At 40.4% G+C, this 25,104-nt stretch overlaps 1 protein-coding gene across 3 annotated transcripts in view; it reads right to left on the bottom strand.

The window, feature by feature from the left end:
- TBCE (tubulin folding cofactor E) overlaps positions 1-25,104 on the bottom strand; it is a 91,708-nt gene that overhangs the window by 23,397 nt on the left and 43,207 nt on the right. For all 3 annotated transcript variants that reach the window (XM_042909398.1, XM_042909399.1, XM_042909400.1), the window contains exons 3-4: positions 15,641-15,725; positions 2,104-2,289 (exon numbers count right to left, since the gene is read on the bottom strand). In XM_042909398.1, coding sequence (XP_042765332.1) covers positions 2,104-2,289; positions 15,641-15,725 — 271 coding nt within the window. The remainder of the gene's footprint in view (positions 1-2,103; positions 2,290-15,640; positions 15,726-25,104) is intronic.

Consider the following 25,104-nt stretch of genomic DNA (forward strand, 5'->3'; position numbering starts at 1 on the left):
CTTCAAATCTAAGTAAACCAGTAGGATAAAAAGCAAAAAATACTCATGACAGTTATCTCTCGGTGGTGGCATTAAGTCATAACCTCCTTTTGTTCAATTTATAGTTCCTAAATTTTCACCAATGAGTGTAAACTGCTTTGTGATTTACTGTCAAGTTGTTGCGTTTTTAAAAATCTCAATTTATGGGGCGCCTGGGTGGCTCAGTCGGTTAAGCATCCGACTTCAGCTCAGGTCACGATCTCACGGTCCGTGAGTTCGAGCCCCGCGTCGGGCTCTGGGCTGATGGCTCGGAGCCTGGAGCCTGCTTCTGATTCTGTGTCTCCCTCTCTCTCTGCCCCTTCCCCGTTCATGCTCTGTCTCTCTCTGTCTCAAAAATAAATAAACCTTAAAAAAAAAATTTTTTTTTTTTAAATCTCAATTTATTCCAAGTTTTTTTTCCTCCTTCACAATTTTTTTATTGAAAAAAATTACATATAGGAAAGTATGTGCGTTAGCCTACGTATATATAACTACACATCTCAGTGATTTTAAGTGAGTTTGCACAGGTGACCACCACCCAGATCAAGAAATAGTACAGGGTCGCCTGGCTGGCTCAGTCCGTAGAGGACGTGACTCTAGATATCAGAGTCGTGAGTTCAAGCTCCGCGTTGGGTGTGGAGCCTACTAAAAAATAAAAAAAAATAAAGTGAAATGATTAAAAAAAAAACAAAAAAAAAACAAAAAAAAAACCTAGTACATTCCCAGGACTCGGGAAGGCCTCTTTGTGCCCCTGACAGCTGCTTCTCCCTCCCCTTAAAACTGTCTATTCTGACTTCTAACACTATAGATCAGTTATGCCTGCTTTTGACCTTCGTATACACGGCATCACACCACGTGTACTTCCTGGTGTCTGACTCCTGGTCGCTATGTTTCTGAGATTTCACCCACACTCTTGCACAGAGCTGTTGTTCGCATGTTCACTGCTGACAGTACGCCACCGAATGAATGCAACACTATTCATCCGTTCTAGGTTTACAGATATTTGGATTGTTCCCGTGAATTTTCCCTTGTTGTTGTTTATGGGGGTCATCTATGCTACAAAGCAGAGGTATCAAAGAAATGAATTTATTCTTCAACACTGTCACCATGTGCACTTTATATTTTGTATTATGTTAAATATTAACAACAATAACAACAGATAAATAAGATAGCAAATAAACGTACTTAGAACAAAACCACAGTTTAATTCTTTCACTTGAGAAAGTAAAAGATTGCAGCCCTAATAAGCCACGCGGCTACAAACCTCCTCTCCACAGCGGCCACCAGGGGTCGCTACGAAGTCACCTCATCCAGGTCAGGGTCAAACACCACAGCACTGACCATCACTTGACCTGCATGTCCTGGGAGGTTCTTGTGCACTTGTGTCTTTGTGGGAACACGAGCTTCTACTCACTCTGATTCAGATAGCGCGTTGGAGCAGAAAGCCCCTCTGCATAGAACCACAGTGTCCAGAGAGTTTCAGACAACAGAATGTTTGCATGCACAGTTCTACAATGGATTCTTTAGTGCCCCTCAGACTGCTACATAATAATCTGAGGTCCTTCTAAAAGCAAAAGCCCATGGTATTCTGATTCAGGTTTGGAATGGGACCCAAGATTCTGCAGTTTCACAAGCAGCCCATGTGACAAGGGTGTGCAGCCAGAGATGGAAGCTAACTCAGTTCTAGATGGCACCAGCATGCCACAAGGCAGGTGAGGCCTCTGCTCCCATTTCTGACTTATCTCCGGTTAGAAATGTCACCATGAAATAAAAAAGAACCAAAATGTCAGTCTTAGTTACTTATCATACAAGGCAGTCGGCATAAATATGAATAATGGGCAACCCAATGTTTCAATTCCATCTGGCAAAGCCCAACAACCCTATACCAAATTAAGAATTTTAGTTTCCCTGAAGACTTCAATCCTCAGATTCGTCTGATTTCAATTTGTGTTTGTGCAGGAAGGCCAGACCAGTTTGGGAGCAAAGTGTTGAGTATCAAAACACAGTCAGTCGGGTGAACTTCGTTCAATCCTGACCGGTGATGAAATGGTCAAAGTCAGTTCTGCCCTTATCAACTCTACATACCTTTGCTGTTTTACGACAGAGTCAAAACCAATAGTTTCCACAGGTTTATTTCCAATTGTAACAGGTTGCTCTTTTCCATCTTCCTCCGGTCCATCTTCTAACACGTAGCGATTATTCACTGCAGTGAGAAAGTCCACTCCAAAATTTACTTTGTTTGGACGAACAAAGGATCCTCCTGTTGGGTGCCTGGGGAAAAAGGAGAAATGGAACAGATGAAATATCATCAATGTGGACATTTAAACACAAGGACACATTTGAAAATCCTCTGTAAATTCAGTCTGCCAAGAATGTAAAATGTCTGCATTTACAAATTTGTTCACAAATATTTAGTAGCAAATAAAAGCAATCACACATTTTTTAAAGATTATCTTTTTCAGTAATCTCTACACCCAGTGTGGGTCTTGAACCTACAACCCTGAAATCAAGAGGTGCATGCTCTACCAACTGAGCCAGCCACACGCCCCAACGATTACATAATTTACAAAAAGAAGAGAAAGAAAATTTCATCCACCAGAATGGTCATAAATGCAACGTTCTGAAGGCCAGCAAATTTTTCTCTATGCCGAAAAATCAAAATCAGCATAAAAGGAAAATAATATACAAATGTATAATTGATACGATTCCTCAAAAAGGGTTGTGAGCTTATACAAGCGTATCAAGTCCCAACAGGTCAACAAACAAGAAATAAGGAACAGACAATTCGCACAAGAGGAAACGGAAGTATTAAATCCATAGGGGGAAGTTTCACCTTGCTAAGTAAGAAATGCAAATTCAAATAATTAAATTATTCTCAACAAAACTGGCAAAAAATAAAAATCCTAACACCTCAAGGACCTCAAGACTGGATTTTTCATTGTATAATCCTACTCTAGGGAATTTGTCAGCAGACAATCATTTAAAAATAAAAACAGGGGTGCCTGGGTGGCTCAGTCAGTTGGGCGTCCGACTTCAGCTCGGGTCACCATCTCACGGTCCGTGAGTTCGAGCCCCGTGTCGGGCTCTGGGCTGATGGCTCAGAGCCTGGAGCCTGCTTCCGATTCTGTGTCTCCCTCTCTCTCTGCCCCTCCCCTGTTCATGCTCTGTCTCTGTCTCAAAAATAAATAAAAATGTTAAAAAAAAAATTTTTTTTTAATAAATAAAAATAAAAACAAAATTGCATTTACAAAGCTTCTGTATAATAGCATTTATTTGTGACTGAGGAACTCTGGACCCCATAAAAAAACCCAGCTGAATAAGAACTATTAATTCAACCAGACAGATGCAGTCATTAAAAATTCTAGCTGTAACACTTAATGAAGTTACAAAATAATGTTGAGATTTTTAAAAATCGAACCAAATTGTACATGACACACGTATAGAGGAATCATATCCAGACAGAAAAGGACTGAATAAGGACACAAAGAAATGAAAACATTTAAAAAACAACTTGAACTAAATATATTTTAAAAAGCTTAAATATGGGGCTTAAACAGAGAATGTGGGAAGAATTCTACAGAAATATAGGATATTTGACCACAATTTCAGCTATTAGAGCAATTCTTAGTAATAACCTCTAGCAGGATTTAATGGAAAGACTAATTATATTACTGTGTGCAATGGCCACTCTGTCAGGCTTTCAAGAGAGTCAAAGTGGATCTTTGGACCCCTTAAATGTCACCATCCACTATTACATCATGGCAACAAGACCTTATTTTTAGAATAATCTAAGTATGCGCTATAAAACAGCCATACATGTTAATATTAATCACTTAAAAGAGTAAATGATGAAATACATGAATGGCCAAAAATTACAAATACTATTTCGGCTCGTTACCTTTAACTCTTAAAGAAATTGAACCTTCCTAGAACTCACCAGAATTTAAAAGGATGAAAACTTATACTGATAAATTTTGACCATATCAACATACACTTTTTTTTTTTAAGTGGGGCCACAGAGAGCACCACAATGTGAAAGGGACTTGTGATCCCCAGAAGTCAGAAGTAATGTCTCAGGGAAGCAGAAATAGCACAGAGGTCACTAGAGCCCCCCCCCCCCCCCCCCCCAAGAGTGTGGTGTCCTGGAAGGCAGTGACGAAAGGGGACGTAAAGGGGACGTGTCCAGTGCTATGGAAGGATGTGAGGGGATGGCTGAGGCTGGCCACCAAACCTAGCAACTAGAAGGCGACCCTGGTAGGAGCACTGGGGCGGCAGCCTGGCAGGTGAGCTCCAGAAAGGGAGAGGACACTGGGCCCAATGGCTACTCTCGCCCAGAAGGGCTTTACCGCAAAGGGGAGAAGGGCACAGGGCAATGGCTGAACAGAGGGGATTAAAAGAGGGAATGTCTTAACGATGGGAGGGTAGATCTGGTCTGTATGCTGTTGAAAATAATCCAATGGACAGGGGAGAATGGAAGACGCAGGAAATTAAATTTTCTGTCGCAGCAAAATCAAGTTCTGGGTCTCTACAGTATGTTGTGATATCAGAGGATCACTGACTAGTGGAAGCTTCCTAGAAAATATTACATTTTACCCTAGGATAGGTTCATGCTGTAAAAAAAAAATGCAGTTCTGTTTTAAGAAGTGCAGTTACATTACTCAGCTAGAGAGCTCAAATACAGCTAGCATCACTTCTTAAAGAGTTCAAAGAGATATTCTTTAGAGATTATCTAGGCTAGGACTCCTCAAACATAACCTAAAAAGCAGGGGGCCTGGGTGGCTCAGTTAGGTAAGTGTCCGACTCCTGGTTTCAGCTCAGGTCATGATCTCATGATTGGTCAGATTGAGCCCCACATTGGGCTCGGTGCCACTCTCCCTCTCTCTCTCTCTCTCAAAATAAATAAACTTAAAAGACAACAACACCTAAATATCAGAAAATCACTGAAAAATCTTACTGGATTCCACCCCGGGGATACTCATTCAGTGGGGCTGGGCTGGAGCCCAGGAATTTGCCTATTTAAAACAATACTGAGGGCTCTTGGGTGGCTTAGTAAGTTAAACGTCTGACTTCGATTCAGGCCATGATCGCACAGTTCATGGGTTCAAGCCCCACACTGGGCTCTCTACTGTCGGCATAGAGTCTGCTTCAGATCCTCTGTCCCCCACTCTCTCCCTCTGCCCCTCTCCTGCTGGTTCTCTCTTTCTCTCTCTCAAAATACATACTTCAGTCACTGTTAGAGAGATCATGGCTATGACCCAAAATCTTGGATTTCTGACTACTGGTGCACTGCTATCCTCTCCCACGTCTCTGTCTGGGCTTATAGATACAAATTAATGGCTTCTTTTGGTAAATTGAACACATTCCTTAAATTCCTAATTAACCTATACATTCCTCAGATGGGAGGCAGGATCAGGATAGACTGGGAACAGCTCTGGAGTCAGGCAGAGCTGGGATCCCCCAGGGCTCCATTACTCACTGGCTATATGACCTCAGACAACTGAATTTACATTCTCAGCCAGCTGCCTCAACTATAAACCCCTATCATCAAATGAGGTTATTTATAAGGATCAGATACACCATCACTACATTGCCCAGCACAAGCCATCTGTCCTTTCCATACAGTACTGTATCTCATGTGCCATTAAACATAAACCCACATGTTCTCAAACACTGGGATATCCCAGAAGCCATACTCTCTAAACTCAAGTGGCTGCCAAACTTGTTCAGATGGGCTCCTGCGATGTAGAACATCAATGATGACATAATTTCGTGATACAAACTATGTAGTTTTGCTAAGAAAAAAAAAATGCAGTTACTAATACATGCAAGATAAAGTTCACACACGACATCGGGCACAAAGCTGCTATCTACTGCTACATAAAAACTGCCCCCAAAGCATAGGGGCTGAAAACAATGATTTACAGGGCGCCTGGGTGGCTCAGTCCGTTAAGTGTCCAGCTCTCTGGCTCAGGTCACAACCTTACAGTTTGTAAGTTCAAGCCCCACATGGGGCTTTCTGCTGTCAGCGCAGAGCCTACTTGGGATCCTCTGTCTCTCTTTTCTACCCCTCTCCCGTTCGTGCTCTCTCTCTCAAAATAACATGAAAAACAAATAAAAGCAATAGCCATTATCACGGCCTGTGAAGGAATGGAACTCTCTATTCGGGGCTCTGTCAAGTGCTTTGTATGTGTTGTTTAGTTTAAAAAAAACACACACAAATTAAGAAACTGGAAGCAGCAAAACAAAAGGTTATTATAAAGGAAGATTAAAGGTTATTACAAAAAAAAAAAAAAAAAAACAAGCAAAACCCTCCAGAAATATGGTATCATTAATTTGTGAATTTCTCATCTGTAAAACATTTAACTTGTGCATAAAAGTTTCGACACCAATGCTTTGAATGTTCCGAAAGAGCAGCATGTATTGAGTAAGTAATATTACACAACTCAATACTTTGACAGTCTAGTAGGTGCTAAGAATGAGGCAAGGTGCTTTCATAATACAGGTACCTTCATTTGAATAGGCTCATCTAGAACTCTTAGGTTTACTGGCAAGATGTGCTTCCAAGAAACAGAAATGCGCCCTCAACAAGGAACACTCCATGCCTCCGAGTAAGAGGAAATGGCGACATGCACCAGGCTGGATTTCAAAACCATGCAGCTTACTATTGTCTGCTAGGTGCTTCTCCTTCTCCTTTTTTGAACCAGAATATCGACTGCAGTTACTCTGACCCTCTCATCACTGCATGCTGGGTCTGAGGAAGGCCGATAACTTTTTACTTCCCAGACCTCTGGATCCAGGAGCTCCTGATGGGCACCTACACCAGAAAATGCATCCAAGGAGCCTCACTGGCACCTGGAAGTAGTTTGGCAACACCTTAGATTTCGAGCCAGGGCCAAAAGGGGTGAGACTCTTGGGGGTGAGAGGAGCGAACGTGACATGGGGAAGACAGGTGAGTAATGGTGACAGCTGGTGAACTGTGGTAAGTTACTTCCACAGATGACTCCAAGCCCACATGCCCTTTGGCAATGGGATTTTGCCACTTGTCCCATCACCAAAAACCTATTCCCCGTCCTCTTGAATCTAGACTCACCCAGTGACTTGCTTTTACCAAAAAGGAGTGAAGCCTGAGCCTTAAGAGGCCTCGCAGCCTCCATTTTCACCATCTTGGAAAACAGACACCGTAAAGAACCTCATGCTAGACTATGGTGAAGGGCCGTGGGAAGAAAGAGAGAAACTGACCCATCCAGAGGAGTTCAAGCCCCACGCTGGGTGTAGAGATTATTTAAATAAATAATATACTCTTATGCCTCCTGAAAGGATGTGTATCACAAAAAGAACCTTGGGTCTAATGTGTATTCGACAAAGAAGGAGAATCTTTGTGGAATCTTGCAGGACAACCAATAGATTGGTAAAAAAGAATGGTACTTTTGTCCTACCACAGGCATCAAACAGGATCCTACGTGTAAATGCTTATGAAGATAAAGTAGCACAACAGAAGCAGTATTATCGAAAATAAAACATTTATGGAACTGTATAACATTTTCAATAAAATATTATGGTTGAAACAAATGCTTCAATAAAATATTATGGTGCTTTTTCTGAAGTAAATTGCAAAGATCGCTTTTGGATTATCTCCTTGCGTTTTCTGTCAGGGCAGCACACAAAGAGATCTTGTGTTTACTGCCAAATAAATGCTACTAATGGTAAACATCTCATGCGCACAAAGCTGAACAAAGCCCCGTAGTCAGGTGTTGAAATAACTCCAGACAGTTTAGGATAATAGTTTATATATCTCAATCTATCTAAATGTGTACAAACAAGTAGGTTTTGCATTTAAGCGACAGTTACGAGAATCTCACATTTTTAAAACAGGTTTTAATTTACAAACTAGTGAAATCTGACATTCTAATGAAATGCAAGTATGAAATTTATCAAATAGTACTGGTTTGCCTTAAAGGAGTAACATGGGGGGGGGGGCGTGGAAATGGAGGAAGATTTGTCTTTTTTCTGTTTTTTGGAAGATCTATTTTTCAAACATTATGTGATTTAAATGAAAAAATAATCCTAGTGGCAGTAATCAAATGAGAAAAAAAATAATAAAAGGCACCCAAATTGGTAAGACAGAAATACAACTGTCACTATTTGCAGATGACATGATACTATATATAGAAAACCCTAGAGACTCCACCAAAAAAACTATTAGAATAAATCAATTCAGTAAAGCTGTAGGATACAAAATTAATACACAGAAATCTATTATGTTTCTATACACTAATAATGAAGTAGCAGAAAGAGAAATCAAAAAAATGATCCCATTTACAATTGCAGACGCAATTACCTAGGAACAAATGTAACCAAGGAGTGAAAGACTTTTACTCTGAAAACTGTAAGACACTGATGAAAGAAATTTAAGAGAACACAAACAAATGGCAAGATATCCCACGCTCATGAATTGGAATAATAATGTTGAGATGTCCATACTACCCAAAGCAATTGACAGATTCAATGCAATCCCTATCAAAGGACTGTCAGCAGCACTACACAGAACTAGAACAAACAATCCTAAAATTTGTATGGAAGCACAGAAGACCCAGAATAGCCAAAAGCAATTCTGAGAAAGAAGAACAAAGTGGATGTATCACAATCCCAAATTTCAAGCTACACTATAAAGCTGAAGTAATCAAAAACAATAAGGTATTGGCACAGAACACATAAATCAGTGGAAGAGAATAGGGAGCCCGGGGAGGGGGGGGGCAGGAGGGGGACCTCTATGACATAGGAGGCAAGAATACAATGGGGAAAGAGCAGTCTTACAATAAATGATGTTGAGAAAACTGAACAGCTACATCCAAGAGTGAAACAGGACCACTTTCTTACACAGTGTGCAAAAATAAATTCAAAATGGATTAAAGACCTAAATGTAAGGCCTGAAACCATTAAACTCCTAAAAGGAACATAGGCAGTAATCTCTTTAACAAGATTTTTCTGGATATGTCTCCTCAGATAAGGGAAACAAAAGCAAAAATGAACCATTGGGACAACACCAAACTAAGAAGCGTTTGCGCAGGAAGGAACCCATCAACAAAACAAAAAGGCAGGGCACCTGGATGGCTCAGTTGGTGAAGCATGCAATTCTTGATCTCACAATTGTGAGTTCAAGCCCCACAGTGGGTGCAGAGATTACTTGAAAACAAAGTCTTAAAAACAAAAAGAAAGGAGAAGGCAACCCACTGAATGGGAGAAGATATTTGCAAATGACCTATTCATTAAGGAGTTAATATCCAAAATACATAAAAAACATACAAGTCAACATTAAGAAAAAACAAATAATCAACTAAAAGATGGGTAGAGGACTTGAATAGACATTTTTCCAAAGAAGACACACAAAGGCCAACAGACACATATGAAGACACTCAGCATCACTAACCCTCAGGCAATGCAAACCAAAACCATAAGGAGACACCAGTCAGAACAGCTACCACCAAAAAGGCACTAAGTAGGTGTAGGTAAGGATGTGGGGAAAAGGGAACCCCTGTGCACTATTGATGTGAATGTAAATTCATGTAGCCACTAAGGAAAACAGTATGGCGGTTCCTCAAAAAACTAAAAATTGAAATACCAGGGGTTGCTGGGTGGCTCTGTTAAGCATCTGACTCTTGATCTCAGCTTGGGTTTTAATCTCAAAGTCGTGAGCTGAAGCCCTATGTTGGGCTTTTAAGTTGGCATGAAGCCTACTTAAAAAAAAAAAAAAAAGAAAGAAAGAAAGAAACAAAAGGAAATACCATACAATCCAGCAATTCCACTGCTGAGTAATTACCCAAAGAAAACAAAAAACACTAGTTCAAACACACATATGCATCCCTATGTTTATTGCAGCATTATTTAAAATAGCGAAGATACAGATGCAACCTAAGTGTCCATCCATAGATGAATCCAAAAGATAGATGTGGTGTAGACAGACATACAAATACACAATGGGATATTTACTCGGCCATAAAAAGACTGCAATCTTGCCATTCACGACAACACAAATAACACTACGTGTTCACGACAACACCCTAAAGGGGATTGTGCTAAGTGAAATATGTCAGACAGAGGAAGACAAACACCATATGATTCCACTTATATGTGGAATCTAAAAAACAAATGAACAAACAAAATAAGAACAGACTCCTAAGCACAGGGAACTGGTGGTTACCAGAGTGGGGAGGAAGGTAGGGATAAGCGTAACAGGAGAAGGGGATGAAGAGGTACAAACTTCCAGTTAAAAACAGGTCATGGGGGTGACAAGTACAGTATAAGGAATATAGTCAATACTACTGTAGCAATAATACATGCTACATACATGTGTCTGTATGGTGACAGTGACTGCGTTTATTGTGGCGAGCGCTTGACGATTGACAGCATCGTCAAACACAATGTTGTACACCCAAAACCAACAAAACACTACATGTCAGCTATACATCAACAACAAAATACATGAAAAAGCACAAGCACGCAAGTTTAAAAACTAGCACAGTTATAATAAATGATAAAACAACAATGTAAAACAAATACCATGGTTTTCCTTTTTGTTCTTAAAAAATCTACACTTTTTAAACAGTGGTAATGAATCATTCAAGAAGAAATCTTTATTACTCTTTAGTTCGGCTGCAGGCAGATGAAAGGAGTTGGAATGGTATGTATTAGGTAGTTGCAAAGTAGATGCTGTGCCCTTTACAGATCAAAGGATAACATCAAAGATCAGTCTCCTCTGGCACATTCCTGGAGGGTTTCTCAGAAAACAAAACGGCCCCACAAATAATGAAAAATGCCAGTTGAATGAGTGCCCACCAGTAACAATAAATCTCCAAAAATAAACTAATAATTTACATAGACTCCATAGAGATTCTAGATTAATATGGAGATGTTGCAACCCAACACCAAAATTCTGAACCCTGTCCAAAGAGAAAACATATGGGGAAGGAGCAGAAGGAGGAGGGTCCAAACGTTTTACTCATTAGCATTCAGCGTGTTCCAGTTCCTTCCTCTTCCTGCCCACCAAGTACAGATGATGCTAACAAAAGGACATCCTGATCATGGCCCTGGTAGAAGTGGAGACTCCCACAAACCCCTGTAATCGAGGCTCAACCTGTACCATTATCCCCAACGGGTAAATTCAGAGTGCCAGTTAAATTTGAATTTCACCATGCATTTTGTATATTTATTACCTGCATCTGGCAATCTTCAAAGGTAAAGGGTCCCCAAAAGATTACAAAATTCTCCATAGGAAGCATTTTCTCACTGGGGATTTAGATGCTGCATCCTGGGAAAGGCTGGGTCCCTGGGGAGACTCCAAAAAATGTTGTTGATCTTCATAACCTATTTGCTGCAGGCATGTTTAGAGCCTTTCAGGCAAGCTCACAGAACTAACTGTTCAATTTCACTCGACTATGTATATTGCTGTATGTGAGAAGTGACCTGGCGAACTCATGTTCCCAATGGAAAAAACACTCGGTTAGCTAAGCATCTTTTTGTAGACTGCTCCTGAGTGATGCAATTTTTATTTTGCCCTGATTTATGGGAGTCTTCCAAGTATGAAATGCCTCTCTTCTTCATCTTTTGCAAGCCATCAGTACATTTAGTGACTTTTTAAAAAAATTCTTGCAACACTTTATACCACACCAGGGAAAGTAGTTTAGGCTGATTCGTTAATGCCATCGCAAGAACCTCAAAATGCTTTACAACAATCTTTACGACAATCTTTATGGCATACACAGGCTGAGTTCATCAAGATTGTATTTTGTAAGTTATCCAGGATTGTGCACAAAGTCTAAACAGTGTGTTTCCTCTGATGTCAGGTATTAGATTCCATTCACTGGTGCCAAAGAAAAGTCACTTTTTTTTTTTTTTTTAAGATTTTATTTTTGAGTAATCTCTACACCCAAAGTGGGGCTCAAACTTACAACCCGAGATCAAGAGTCGCATGCTCCACCAACTGAACCAGCCAGGTGCCACAAAAAGTCACACTTCAAGATTTCTTGCTCACCAGAAAAATTAGGTAACTGCTTGGAAAGAGGGCATTTTAAATAAAACCTGAGCAGTGGAAGGCTGTCCCACACAGTTCTGTTTACAGTATACTCTCTAGGTTGAAAGAAAAAACTGGAAATCACTCTATCTAAGGGACAAGGTGCTGAGAACATCAAGGTTCATCACCTTAATTGAATGCCTCTACTCCCCAAGAAACAAGAGATGGAGAACAGCACCCAGGAAAGCGCTGCTGACCGGTTCATAGCACAAATTCTAGGAGAAACTGTAAACTAATATTAACTGGTAGTGTCCCAAATATTTATTATGGGTAATAGCGCAGGAGATCACCCTATTTACTGCAGGTTATATCAGAGATCAGGCTGCAACTACAGAGTGACACGAAATGATCAAAACCCAGGTTTAGAGGGGGCCTTAGGAGGCGATCTGGTCCACTCCCTAATCCTCTTCTGACACACTCACACCAACTACTGGGGGTGGGGAAAAAACCCCACAGAACGATCTTATTTTTAGAGGCCTCCAATGAAGAGAAATCCACAGCCAGGATTTCATCAGCTCAACTAAAATGCTATCTTCATAACCCATTGCCATATTTGGTCATCAGTGAAAAATATTAATGACACCTGTCATAACAATCTCAAAGAGTCAGAGTAAGGATCAAATGTGATAAAATATGGCGACACTATAAACTAACTGTACAAATGTTTATTCCCTGGGTTAAAGTGAAACCCATATTCTTCCGTCAGGTGATTATTAAAGGAGAGATTAGACCCTGGCAAATGTTATTCCACTTTACGCTGGAGTCTCATGAGATTAAGGTGAGGCGAGCTGGTCGTGGGAAAATCTACTGAGAACGACGTGTGCCATGAGTCAGGCCTTGAGAACGACACGGTCTCTTCTAAAAATCAGTCGTCGAGGGGCAGGACCTTACTCTGAACAGCAGAGCGTCAGTCATCCTACCAACCTGATGCTGGGGACGCGCACCAGAACTCACCAAAATCCACTTCATACATCCTGACATCTTGCTTAAAATGCAAAGTTTTAGAAGATTTGAATTTCACCATGCATTTTGTATACTTACTACCCGCATCTGGCAATCTTACTCAAAGGTAAAGAGTTCTCAAGAGATTACAAAATTCTCCATAGGAAGCATTTTTCTCATTGGGGATTTAGATGCTGCATCCTGGGAAAGGCTGGGTCCCTGGGGAGACTCCAAAAAATGTTGTTGATCCTCATAACCTATTTGCTGCAGGCATGTTTAGAGCCTTTCAGACAAGTTCGCAGAACTAACTGTTCAATTTCACTCGACTATGTATATTGCTATATGTGCCAGAGCACCTCTCTCCATTGTTATATATGCAACACTAGCAGTCCCCTGATATTAACCCAGGCTTCTGAAGAGAGAAGGATCCGAGTTCTGCTCGAATAGGATGGCCTGGGACTCATTTTTCTTGTCGAAAACAGGTACACTACCATTTTGCCATTTACCGTAATATTTCACACGCTTATCATGAGAAAATTTGTGATCTGACAACTTAAAATTGCTTCAGCTTCATGAAAATAACGTCTAAACATAAAGAAACATGTTTACTGTGGTAAAATACTTGTCATTTGACTTTCCAAGTAGAATTTGCAATATAAAAAAAGACTGCAACGAATTTGACAGGGAAGAAGCACATATGACATATTAGGACGAGATCTGAATTAGCTCAATAACAAATAACATGTAACATAATCTGTTTTGTCTGATGCAGAGATTCTAAGATATTGGTATAAGCTTTATTAGTCATGTTCTAATTATACCAATATAAACATTAACAACTATACAGATCATTCCTTCACTCTAGGCAAGTGGTTTTCTACCACATCGGATCCAATGCTCCTCTCTGTACTGCCCAATAAATATCCTGAAATGGAATTCATAATTAACATTATCTACCCATATAGGGCATTAAAGTCAACAAAAGGCTCATTTCAATGAAACGAAAGAAAAGTAGTTTATAGTAAGAGAAATGTCTGCAAATGCTCAGGCATGACTACACTAGAAGACATAATGAAATCAGGAAATGCTGCTCCAAGGGTAAGAATCCAAACACTGAGCCCATGTCCTTGAACCGAGGCCTCCTATCAGCACTTCAGGCAAATCCTAGATCTGCCAGGACCAAAAGAACCCTTGATTTCTATACTCAGAATAACTAAGACTGCAAATATCACTCTACCTAAAGACCATGAAGGACCATGCAGGCATGGCTCAGGTGGGTGAGGGAGCAACAGGCCAGGGTAAGAAATTTCTATTTCCACACCTCCCTAAACATATCCTCCATGAGCTCTTTTTTTTTTTTTTTTAAGTTTATTTATTTATTTTGAGAGATAGAACACAAGCAGGGCAGAGAGAGGGAGAGAGAGAATCCCAAGCAGGCTCTGCACCATCAGCACAGAGCCCGACATAGGGCTCGATCTCACAAACCATGCAATCATGGACCTGAGCTGAAACCCAGAGTCACACACTTAAACGACTGAGCCACCCGGCATCCCGCCCTGCCCCCGCCTCCATGAACTCTTGACAGATTCTGAGCTGGCCTCATTCCAGGTTTGCAATCACAACTGGCCTCCAAGGACATGCTGATTCTTCTAACCTGATATTCTAAAATTACAGACTGGTAGGCCGGGGAATTTTGCTATTATCTAATTTCAGATCTAATTTTGCTATATATCTAATATACAGACTGGTAGGCCGTATTTTGCTATTATCTAATTTCAATCCCCATTTTAGAGGTTAATAAATTTAGTGCTGTTTGGGGTCATAAAGATTGTTAAGAACAGAGTTAGAGGCCTCTTGATTTCCAGGCCAGGACTGTGTTCACTGTACCACATTTAAGGAAAAATAAGCTTAATGTTAAGAGATCTTTTTGAGAACGGAAACCTAAAGAAAACAAACAAAAATTTAAATGATTCTGCCTGAAATCACCCCACTATCTTTTTCAAAGCTTCATGCAGCTTCTCTGAAATCAAGCAGCTAAAAATATTAATAGACATGCAATATAAGGTGTAACTCTTTCCATGATAGTCTTTTTTAATGGTGGCCTAGCATTCTACCCTTCGGATGTTCTGTATTTTGTTCAATCAACTGCTTCTTACTAGATATCTAAGCTATTTCTCTTTTTTACTACTCACTTAGTGGACTCACTTGTTAATGAATCGATGAGAAATGTTTATATTTATCCACTTACAAAAAATCTGTTGGGGCGCCTGGGTGGCTCAGTCGGTTAAGCGTCCAACTCTTGGTTTCAGTTCAGATCATGATCTCATGGTCATGAGATCAAGCCCTACATCAGGCTCTGCACTGACAGTGCGGATTCTTGGGATTCTCTCTCTCCCTCTCTGCCCCTCCCCTGCTCTCTTCATCTCTCTCTCAAAATAAATATTAAACACTAACAAAAAAAAAGTTGTACAAATAGAATTGTTTTTTTTAGAACACATCAAATTCTACATTGTAACTACCCCCAAAGCCAAACATTTCCTCTTCTCCACCTCCCTTTATTCAAATCTTAAATATTGTCCCAAATAACCATGCAAATTCATCATGACAAATTACCTGCATTTAAAATACACAATCCCTTCATGGCTTCCATCATGCTTTCCTCTCGCGGGATTGTCCCATTCCACTCCTAGCCAGAGTCCTAGCAGAATAAGAGAAACCAGGTAAGCAATAAGGGATGACAGAGATCATTAACACTCCTTTTTTCTGCAAGCCAATACAGTTTGCGCCAGAAACCGTATCGCACAGACACTACTGGGGGAGAAAAGTATCTTTGGAAAAGGACAAGCTAACCTCAGAGCCGGGACTGCAATCAGCAGATACAATGGCATGTTTGGTTCAGAAGCCGACAAAAATTACAACTGCAGGAAACAACAAATTTACTAAGCACTTACTGAATGCCAGAAACTTTCTTTGCATTTTCTCATTGGTATCCTTACAACAGACATTTCAGCTTTGTAAAGCAGATTCTTCTTCTTACCTTCTTTTTACCAGTTCCCAAGCAAATACACAAGTTTTTTTCAGTCCTGGTCTAGTAATCTGCTTTTCACAAAATAAAAATCTATATGTAAATGGTCTTCATAGTCAACATAGGTAAAATAACTTGCCCGAAGTCAGACATCTTCAAAACCAGGTCATGCTAACTCCAGAAGCCAACTCTTACCCATCACACTGTGCTGTGTATAGCTCGCACCTTATATTTGTATAGCACCTTACAGTTTCCAGAGCATTTTCTTTCCTTTCCCTCCTCCCTTCCACACCAGATACAGCACCGTGCTAGGTGCAAAAGACAAGAGAGTTTCACTTCTGGATCAGCCTTCTTGGTGAAAAATAGAAAAGCTAGATAAACTATTTTTTTACAGCACACTTTTAATTTTTTTTTTTAATGTTTATTCATTTTTTTTTTTAAAGAGGGAGACAGACAGAGGCACAGTACAAGTCGGGGAGGGGGAGAGAGAGAGGAAGACACAGAATCCAAAGCAGGGTCCAGGCTCTGAGCTGTCAGCACAGAGCCCAATGCGGGGTTTGAACCCATGAACTGTGAGATCATGACCTGAGCCGAAGTTGGATACTTAACCAACTGAACCACTCAGGCACCCCTAGATAAACTATTTTCAAAAATCATTTTACATATCGGAGCACTTCAGTGACTCAGTCGGTTAAACGTCCGACTCCTGATTTTGTTTATTTAAAATGAAGAGTTTCAGGGGCACCTGGGTGGATCAGTTAAGTGTCAGACTTAGCTCAGGTCATGATCTCATGGTTTGTGAGTTCGAGCCCCACATTAGGGCTCTCTGCTATCAGTGCAGAGCCCACTTCAGATCCCTCTGTATCCCCCACCCCGCCCCACCCTGCACTCACTCACACTCTCTCTCCCCCTCACTCTCTCAAGGAGTAAAAAAAAAAAAAAATGAAGAGCTCCAAATAAATAGTAATGATGGATACACAATGATGTGAATGTACTTAATACCACCGAACTGTACTTAAAAATGGTTAAAAAGGGGTGCCTGGTGGCTGAGTCAGTTGAGCATCTGACTCTTGGTTATGGCTCAGGTCATGATCCCAGGGTCATGGGATCGAGCCCCACATCAGACTTTGCAATGAATGCAAAGTCTGCATTGAATGTGGAGTCTGCTTGGGATTCTCTCTCTCCCACACTCTGTCCCTCTCTCCCACTCATGCCCTTTCTCAAAAAAAAAATAATAAAAACTAATGGTTAAAATGGTTAGTTTGGTCATGTACATTTACTACAATTAAAAAAATATGTATACATATAAAATATCTCTTTGAAAGCACCAGAGAGCTACTAAGGCAGTGAAGAATTACAAGGCTGATATGGAGAAGAGGGAAACCCAAAGAGTTGAACTAATAAGCATGTAGAGCAATCTTTTCCCCTTGAGGCATCTGGTAATTCTGATAGAAGAAGCTAAAAAGCTGAACAGACCTTTGGACAGATTTCAGGGGCTAAGAAATCAATATTGAAAATCACAGCCTCCCAGGGAAGGTGAAAGTTGCCGAGAAACTCTAGGATTTGTACTGGGCTCAAAATGTCTTCATTCTAAGAGTAAGGAGGAATCAACTCTAAATAAACTAGCCCTTGTAGGGATTAACGGCCAACTTCAAATAATCTCATTCTCAGATACGTTTAAAGTGATCTGGGATTGCTACTGACCCTAGCTACATGCCAGAGCAAATTTCAGTCCTCTCTGGAGGAAGATAACACTATTGCAAAGCTCAAATTATGTTTTCATAATAATTTCTGGCACTTAAAAAATATCTAAGAAAAAGACAAAGACATACAAAAAGACAAAGACTATGTGACTGAGAACCAAGGAAAACAACAGCCAACAATAAACAGATTAATCAGACATCTGCATGATGGAGTTTTAACTGTATTTAATATTTGCAAGAAAAGCTTAAGAATTTTGCAGAAAAGTTTAAAACTCTATTTTTTAGAATCCTAAGTAAAACTCCAGAACTGAAAAACACAATTCAAATTATAATCTAATGGATGGAGTTTTCAAATAGATTATCCTAGGGGCACCTGGATGGCTCAGTGGGTTGAATGGCTGACTCTTGGTTTGGGTTCAGGTCATGATCTCAGTTTTGTGGGTTTGAGCCCCCACATCGGGCTCTGCACTGGCAGCATAGAGCCTGCTTGAGGTTCTCTCTCTCCCTCTTTCTCTCTGTCCCTCCCCCACTCGTGCTGTCTGTCTTCCTCAAAATAAATAAACCCAAGAAGTTAAAAATAAAAATAAAATAGATTATATCATACATTATTAAAAAACAGGTCAGAAAAAATATAGAGAATGAAGCCTAGTGATGAGGGATGAAAAACAAGGGCTAGAGTGGAAGAGACCTAAGGGCATAATGAAAAGGTCTACTACATATATAACTGAAGTCCCAAAAAGAGAGGAGAGATTGTGGAAGAAGTAATCTTTGAAGAATTAATAACTGATAATATTATAAGGCTAAAGAAAGCCATTAAGCCACAGACTCAAGAAGCTCAAAAAACACCAAAGTACAAATGCAAAGAAAACCACACCCAAGCACATTAGGATACAATTGCCATACACCAAAGACAAAGAGGAAAATCCTAAAACAGCTGGGGGTGGGGGAGAGGAAACAGATTACCATCAAAGGAAAACAACCAGATCAACAGCTGACTTCCTCGTAAAGACAGTAAAAGCCAGAAGACAAATGAATGATTCAAAACACTGAAAGAAAGTAACTGGTGATCTGGAGCACTGTAATTGGTGAAAATATCCCTCAAAAAGTGAAAGTGCGCAAGGGGCCCTGAATAGCCAAAACAATCTTGAAGTACAAAGTCAGAGGACACACTTTCTAGTTTCAAACTTACTACGAAGCTACCGTAATCAAAACAATGTGCTGGCATAAGGATAGATGACATACAGACCAATGGAATAGAATTTCGAGACCAGAAGTGAACCCAAAAATGGTCAACTGATTTTTTACAAAAATGCCTAGTCAATGGGGAAAGGACGATCTCTTCAACAAATCGTGTTGAGGCAGCTAGAGATCCTCATACAAAAGAAAAAATGTGGACCCCTACCTCACATCATAGGACCCACATAGATCACTAATATAAGGGCTAAACTCATAACACTTAGAAGAAAGCTTAGAGATAACTCTTCATGACCATGGATTTGGCAATGGATTCTTAGAATACCAAAGCACAAGCGACAAAAGAAATATAGATCAATTGGACCTCACAAAAATTAAACACTTATTTGCAAAGGACATGATCAAGAATGTGAAAAGACAACCTACAGAATGGGAGAAAATATTTACAAATAACTCATCTGATATGGGCTTAATATCTAGAATATAGGGGCGCCTGGGTGGCTCAGTCGGTTGAGCGTCCGACTTCGGCTCAGGTCACGATCTCGCGGTCCGTGAGTTCGAGCCCCGCATGGGGCTCTGGGCTAATGGCTCAGAGCCTGGAGCCTGCTTCCAATTCTGTGTCTCCCTCTCTCTCTGCCCCTCCCCCATTCATGCTCTGTCTCTGTCTCAAAAATAAATAAAATGTTAAAAAAAAAAAATTTAAAAAAAAAAAATATCTAGAATATAAAACAACACCTAAAACTTGATTACAAAAAGACAAGCCAAATGATTGTAGTTTTGGTTTGCATTTCTCTGGTGGTAAGTGATGAGGAACATCTCTTCGTGTGTCTGTTGGCCATCTGCCTGTCTCACACCTGTCAAAAAGGTTAAAATAAAAAACACAAAAGGTGCACCTGGGTGGCTCGGTCCGTTAAGCGGCCAACTTCAGCTCAGGTCATGATCTCTAGGTTTGAGAGTTCAGGCCCCACGTCAGGCTCTGTGCTGACAGCTCAGAGCCTGGAGCCTGCTTTGGATTCTGTGTCTCCCTCTGCCCCTTCCCCGCTTGTGCTCTCTCAAAAATAAACTTAAAAATTTAAAAAAAAAAACACAACGGGGCGCCTGGGTGGTTCAGTCAGTTAAGCGGCCAACTTCAGCTCAGGTCACGATCTCGCGGTCCATGAGTTCGAGCCCCACATCGGGCTCTGGGCTGATGGCTCAGAGCCTGGAGCCTGCTTCCGATTCTGTGTCTCCCTCTCTCTCTGCCCCTCCCCCGTTCATGCTCTGTCTCTCTCTGTCTCAAAAATAAATAAAACGTTAAAAAAAAAATTTTTTTTTTAATTTAAAAAAAACACAACAACAGATGTTGTGAGGATGTAGAGAAAAAGGAAACCTCTTGCACTGTTGGTGGGAATGCAAATTGGTACGGCTATGTGGAAGACAGTATGGAGGTTCCTCAAAAAGTTCTAAATAGAACTACCCAGCAATCACGCTACTGGGTATTTACCCAAAGAATACAGAAACACTATTCAGAGGGATACATACATCCCTATGTTTATAGCAGCATTCTTTATAATAACCAAGATATGGAAGCAGACCAATTGTCCATTGACTGATGAAGGGATAAAGATGTGGTATATATACACGATGGAGTATTATTCAACCATGAAAAAGAATGAAATCTTGCCATTTGCAATGGTATGGCTGGAGCTAGAGAGTGTAACGCTAAGCAAAATAACTCAGAGAAAGACAAATACCATAGGATTTCGTGGAATTTAAGAAACAAAATAAGCAAAGGGGAAAAAGAGACAGAGACAGATCAAGAAACAGACCCTTAACTATAGTGAACTGATAGTTACAGAGGGAAGGTGGGAGGGGGAAATGGGTGAAATAGCAGAGGAGCACTGGGTGATGTACGAAATTGTACACCTGAGAGTAATACAACACTATGTGTTAACTAACAGGAATTAAAACTTAGAAAAAAAAAGACAACCCAACTGAAAAATGGGCAAAGGACTTAGACATTTCTCCAAAGATATACAAATGGCCCAAAAACGTATAAAAAGATGCTCAGTGTCATTAATCATTATGGAAATGCAAATCAAAACCACAATGAGATACCACATCATACCTAGTAGTACAGCTATTATCAGAATAATGGAAAATAAAAATAAAAATAATCATAATAATAATGGAAAGTAACAAGCGCTGGCAAGGATGTGAAAAAGCGGGAACCCTCAAACATTGCTGGCGGAAACATAAAATGGTGTTGTCACTGTGGAAACAGTTTGGTGGTTCCTGAAAGAGCTAAATATGACCCACCGATTCTACTTATAGCTATATAACCAAAAGCGTTGAAAAGACTCAGATACTTATATGCCAATGTTCACTGCAGTATTCGCAACAGCCAAAAGGTAAAATAACCCAAATATCTATCAACAGATGGACAGATCAAATGTGATAAACATACCAAGGAATACTCAGCCATAAAAAGGAATGAAGTTCCCACACATGCTACCTGGATAAACTTCGAAGACATCATGTTAAATGAAATAAGCCGTCCCGAGAGGACCAACACTGTATGGTTCTACTTAAATAGTGACTATTCTAGATACCTTATGTAACTATAAAACTTAAAAATGGCTAAGATGGTAAATTTTATGTATATTTTACCACAATTAAATATTTCAACAGGCTAAAATAGGGGGAAGGAAGAGATGGGATAGGTGGAGCACAGAAGATTTTTAAGGCCGTGAACCTACTCTGTATGGTATGTGTCATTATGAATTTTTCCAAACCAACAGAACATACAACACCAAGAGTGAACTTCAATGGACTTTGAGTAATAATGATGTATCAAGACAGGTTAACCAATTGCAGCCAATGCACACTCTGGTGGGAGACACTGATAACTGGGTGGGGTGGGGGGTGGGGGTGGGACAGGAGGAAATCTCCCTACCTGCTATTCAGTTTTGCTGTGAGCTTAAAACTACGCTTAAAAAATAAAGTCCAGGGGCTCCTGTGTGGCTCAGTTGCTTGAGTGTCTGACTCCTGATTTCATCTCCAGTTAGTGAGATCAAGCCCCATGTCAGGCTCTGTGCTGATAGTGCAGAAAGAAAATAAAGTCTATTCAAAAATAGGTTAAAATGGAAAGATTCGTTACATATATTTTACAACAAACTTTTTTTTTTTTTTTAACGTTTATTTATTTTTGAGACAGAGAGAGACAGAGCATGAACGGGGGAGGGGCAGAGAGAGAGGGAGACACAGAATCTGAAACAGGCTCCAGGCTCTGAGCCATCAGCACAGAGCCCGACGCGGGGCTGGAACTCACGGACCGCGAGATCGTGACCTGAGCCGAAGTCAGACGCTTAACCGACTGAGCCACCCGGGCGCCCCAACAATCAAACGTTTTTAATGAAGGGGCGCCTGGGTGGGTCAGCTGGTTAAGCGCCTGACTTTGGCTCGGGTCACAATCTCACAGTTTATGAGTTCGAGGCTCACATCGGGCTCCGAGCTAACAGTGCGGAGCCTGCTTTGGATTCTCTGTCTCTGCCTCTCTCCCTCCCCCTCCCCCTCCCCCACGGCACACGCAAACTCTCCCTCCCTCGCAAAATAAACAAACATAAAAAAAATGTTTTAACAAAAAACGGTCAAGGGGCACCTGGGTAGCTCAGTCAGTTAAGCGCCTGACTTCGGCTCAAGTCATGACCTCCTGGTCTGTGAGTCCTAGCCCCATGTTGGGCTCTGCGCTGATGGCTGGGAGCCTGGAGCCTGCTTCAGATTCCATGTCTCCCCCTCTCTGTGCACCTCCCCTGCTCACATTCTGTCCCTTTCTCTCTCTCTTAAAAAATAAAATAAACATTAAAAAAAAAATTTAATGGTCAAAATCTTTTATATGCGTGTTACAATTTAAAAATTAAAAAAATTTTTCAACAAAGAAAAATTAATAGGCGTCATCTTAAGGGTAAAGAAATTTATCCCAGGGGTGCCTGGGTGGCTGAGTTAAGCGTCAGACTTCAGCTCAGGTCATGATCTTGCGGTTTGTGAGTTTGAGCCCCATATTAGGCTCTGTGCTGACAGCTCAGAGCCTGGAGCCTGCTTCAGATTCCGTGTTCTGTGTCTCCCTCTCTGCCCCTCCCCTGCTCACGCATGCGCACGCTCTCCCTCTCTCTCAAAAATAAATGTTAAAAATATTAAAAGAAAATTATCCCAGATGAAAATGTGAAGATACAGAGGGGAACAAAAAGAAAAGAGTACATATATGGATAACTCTAAATTAAATAAAAATATAAATAATATCAGCTCTTTGTGTTTAACAGGCACAAAGATTAAAATATCCAGCATATGCATTAGAAGTGGGCAAACAGAATTAGTATTCGAGTCTTCCAAGGTCTTTTCATGAGTCCACAGGAAGAAGTAAAATTACTAATTAGACTTTTATAAGTCAAAGATGCATGTTTTTATCTCTATGATAATTACTCAATAAAAAATGCATGAGTACCAAATTAATAGAAAGGAAAAACAGAGCTTAAAAAATAATCCAGTAAAAGGGGGAAAAGGAGGGAAAAAAGGACAGAGCACAGGCAAGACAAATAGAAAGCAAATAGGAAGATGGTAAATATTAACCCAAATTATCAACAAACAAATGAAACAAAAAATGACTAAATGTTCTAATTACAAGAGTCAGCAGAAATGATCACTGGGATTTTTACAGGGATCAAACAGAATCTGTAGATTGCTTTGGGTAGTACTAGCCGGTTTTAACAATATTAACTCTTCCAACCCAGGAACATGTGATGTCCATTTACTTGTGTTTAATTTCTCCCAGCAATGTTTTATAGTTTTCATTGTGTAAGTTTTTCACCTCCCTATTTAATTCCTAAGTATTTTATTCTTTTTGACGTGGTATATGCATGCAATGGAAGATTATCCGGCCTTAAAAAAGGAAGGAAATTCTGCCACATGCCACGACATGGATGAACCTTGCAGACATTATGCTGAGGGAGATACACCAGTCAGAAAAGGTGAACACTACAGTCAAATTCCTAAGAAACAGTAGAATGGTGGTTGCCTGGGACTGGTGAGAGAGGAGGATGAGACATTACCATTTAATGAGTATGAGATTTCAGTTTTGGAAGATAAAAAATGTTCTAGAGATGGATGATGATGATGGCTGCACAACAATACGAATGTACCTAATGCTACTGAACCATATCCTTAAACAATGTAAAAAAAAAAAAAAAAAAAAAAAAAAAAGTTGGGGAGGGGCAGGGAAAAAAGGAGAGAGAATCCCAAACAGGCTCCGTGCTGTCTTCGTAGAGCCTGACATGGGGCTCCATCTCAAGAACCATGAGATCATGCCCTGAGCCGAAATCAAGGGTCAGACGCTTAACCGACTGAGCCACCCAGGCACCCCTAAATTAGGAAATATTTTGAACAGGGGCGCCTGGGTAGCTCAGTTGGTTGAGCGGCCGACTTTGGCTCAGGTCATGATCTCACAGCTCGTGGTTTTGAGCCCCGTGGTGGGCTCTGTGCTGACAGCTCAGAGCCTGGAACCTGCTTTGGATTCTGTGTCTCCCTCTCTCTCTGCCCTTCCCCCACTCATGCTCGGTCTCTCAGAAAATAAACATTAAAAATTAAAAAAAATATATTTTGAACAGAATGATAAAAATACTACACATTGAAATCTGGGGATTGTATCTGTAAGTGGCATTTTGAGAGAAACTTATGGACTGAAATGTATAGGTTAGATAGAAGATCGAAAATAATCATCTATCTCAAATGCTGAGCGGAGAAAAACGAGCAAATTAAACCTACAGAAAAGTAGAAGGCAAGAAATAATAAAGAGGAAAAACAAACAGGAGAGCAAAATAACCAATAACCAACAGTTTCTTACCGTAAAACATCTCAAAGATTTCTAACAGGGACAGATGTGAAAACCAGCAGCCATTATATAAAGGAATAAATCTTGGAATAAAAGAAAGTACAGGTGATATGGAAGCATAGATAAGACAGATAATAAGGCCGGTGGGTAGGAAAGATACGCAGAAAGAAATACTAACAGGAGGCAAACCTTGAAGGGAAAATATGCGAGCCCAAGGCAGAGTGGAGAGTTCAGGACCTATTTAGGGAACCTCAAAAAAAAAAAAAAAAAAAAAAAAAAAAAAAAAAAAAAA

The sequence above is a fragment of the Panthera leo genome, chromosome D2, assembly GCF_018350215.1.
Source record: "Panthera leo isolate Ple1 chromosome D2, P.leo_Ple1_pat1.1, whole genome shotgun sequence".
Classification (NCBI taxonomy): domain Eukaryota; kingdom Metazoa; phylum Chordata; class Mammalia; order Carnivora; family Felidae; genus Panthera; species Panthera leo.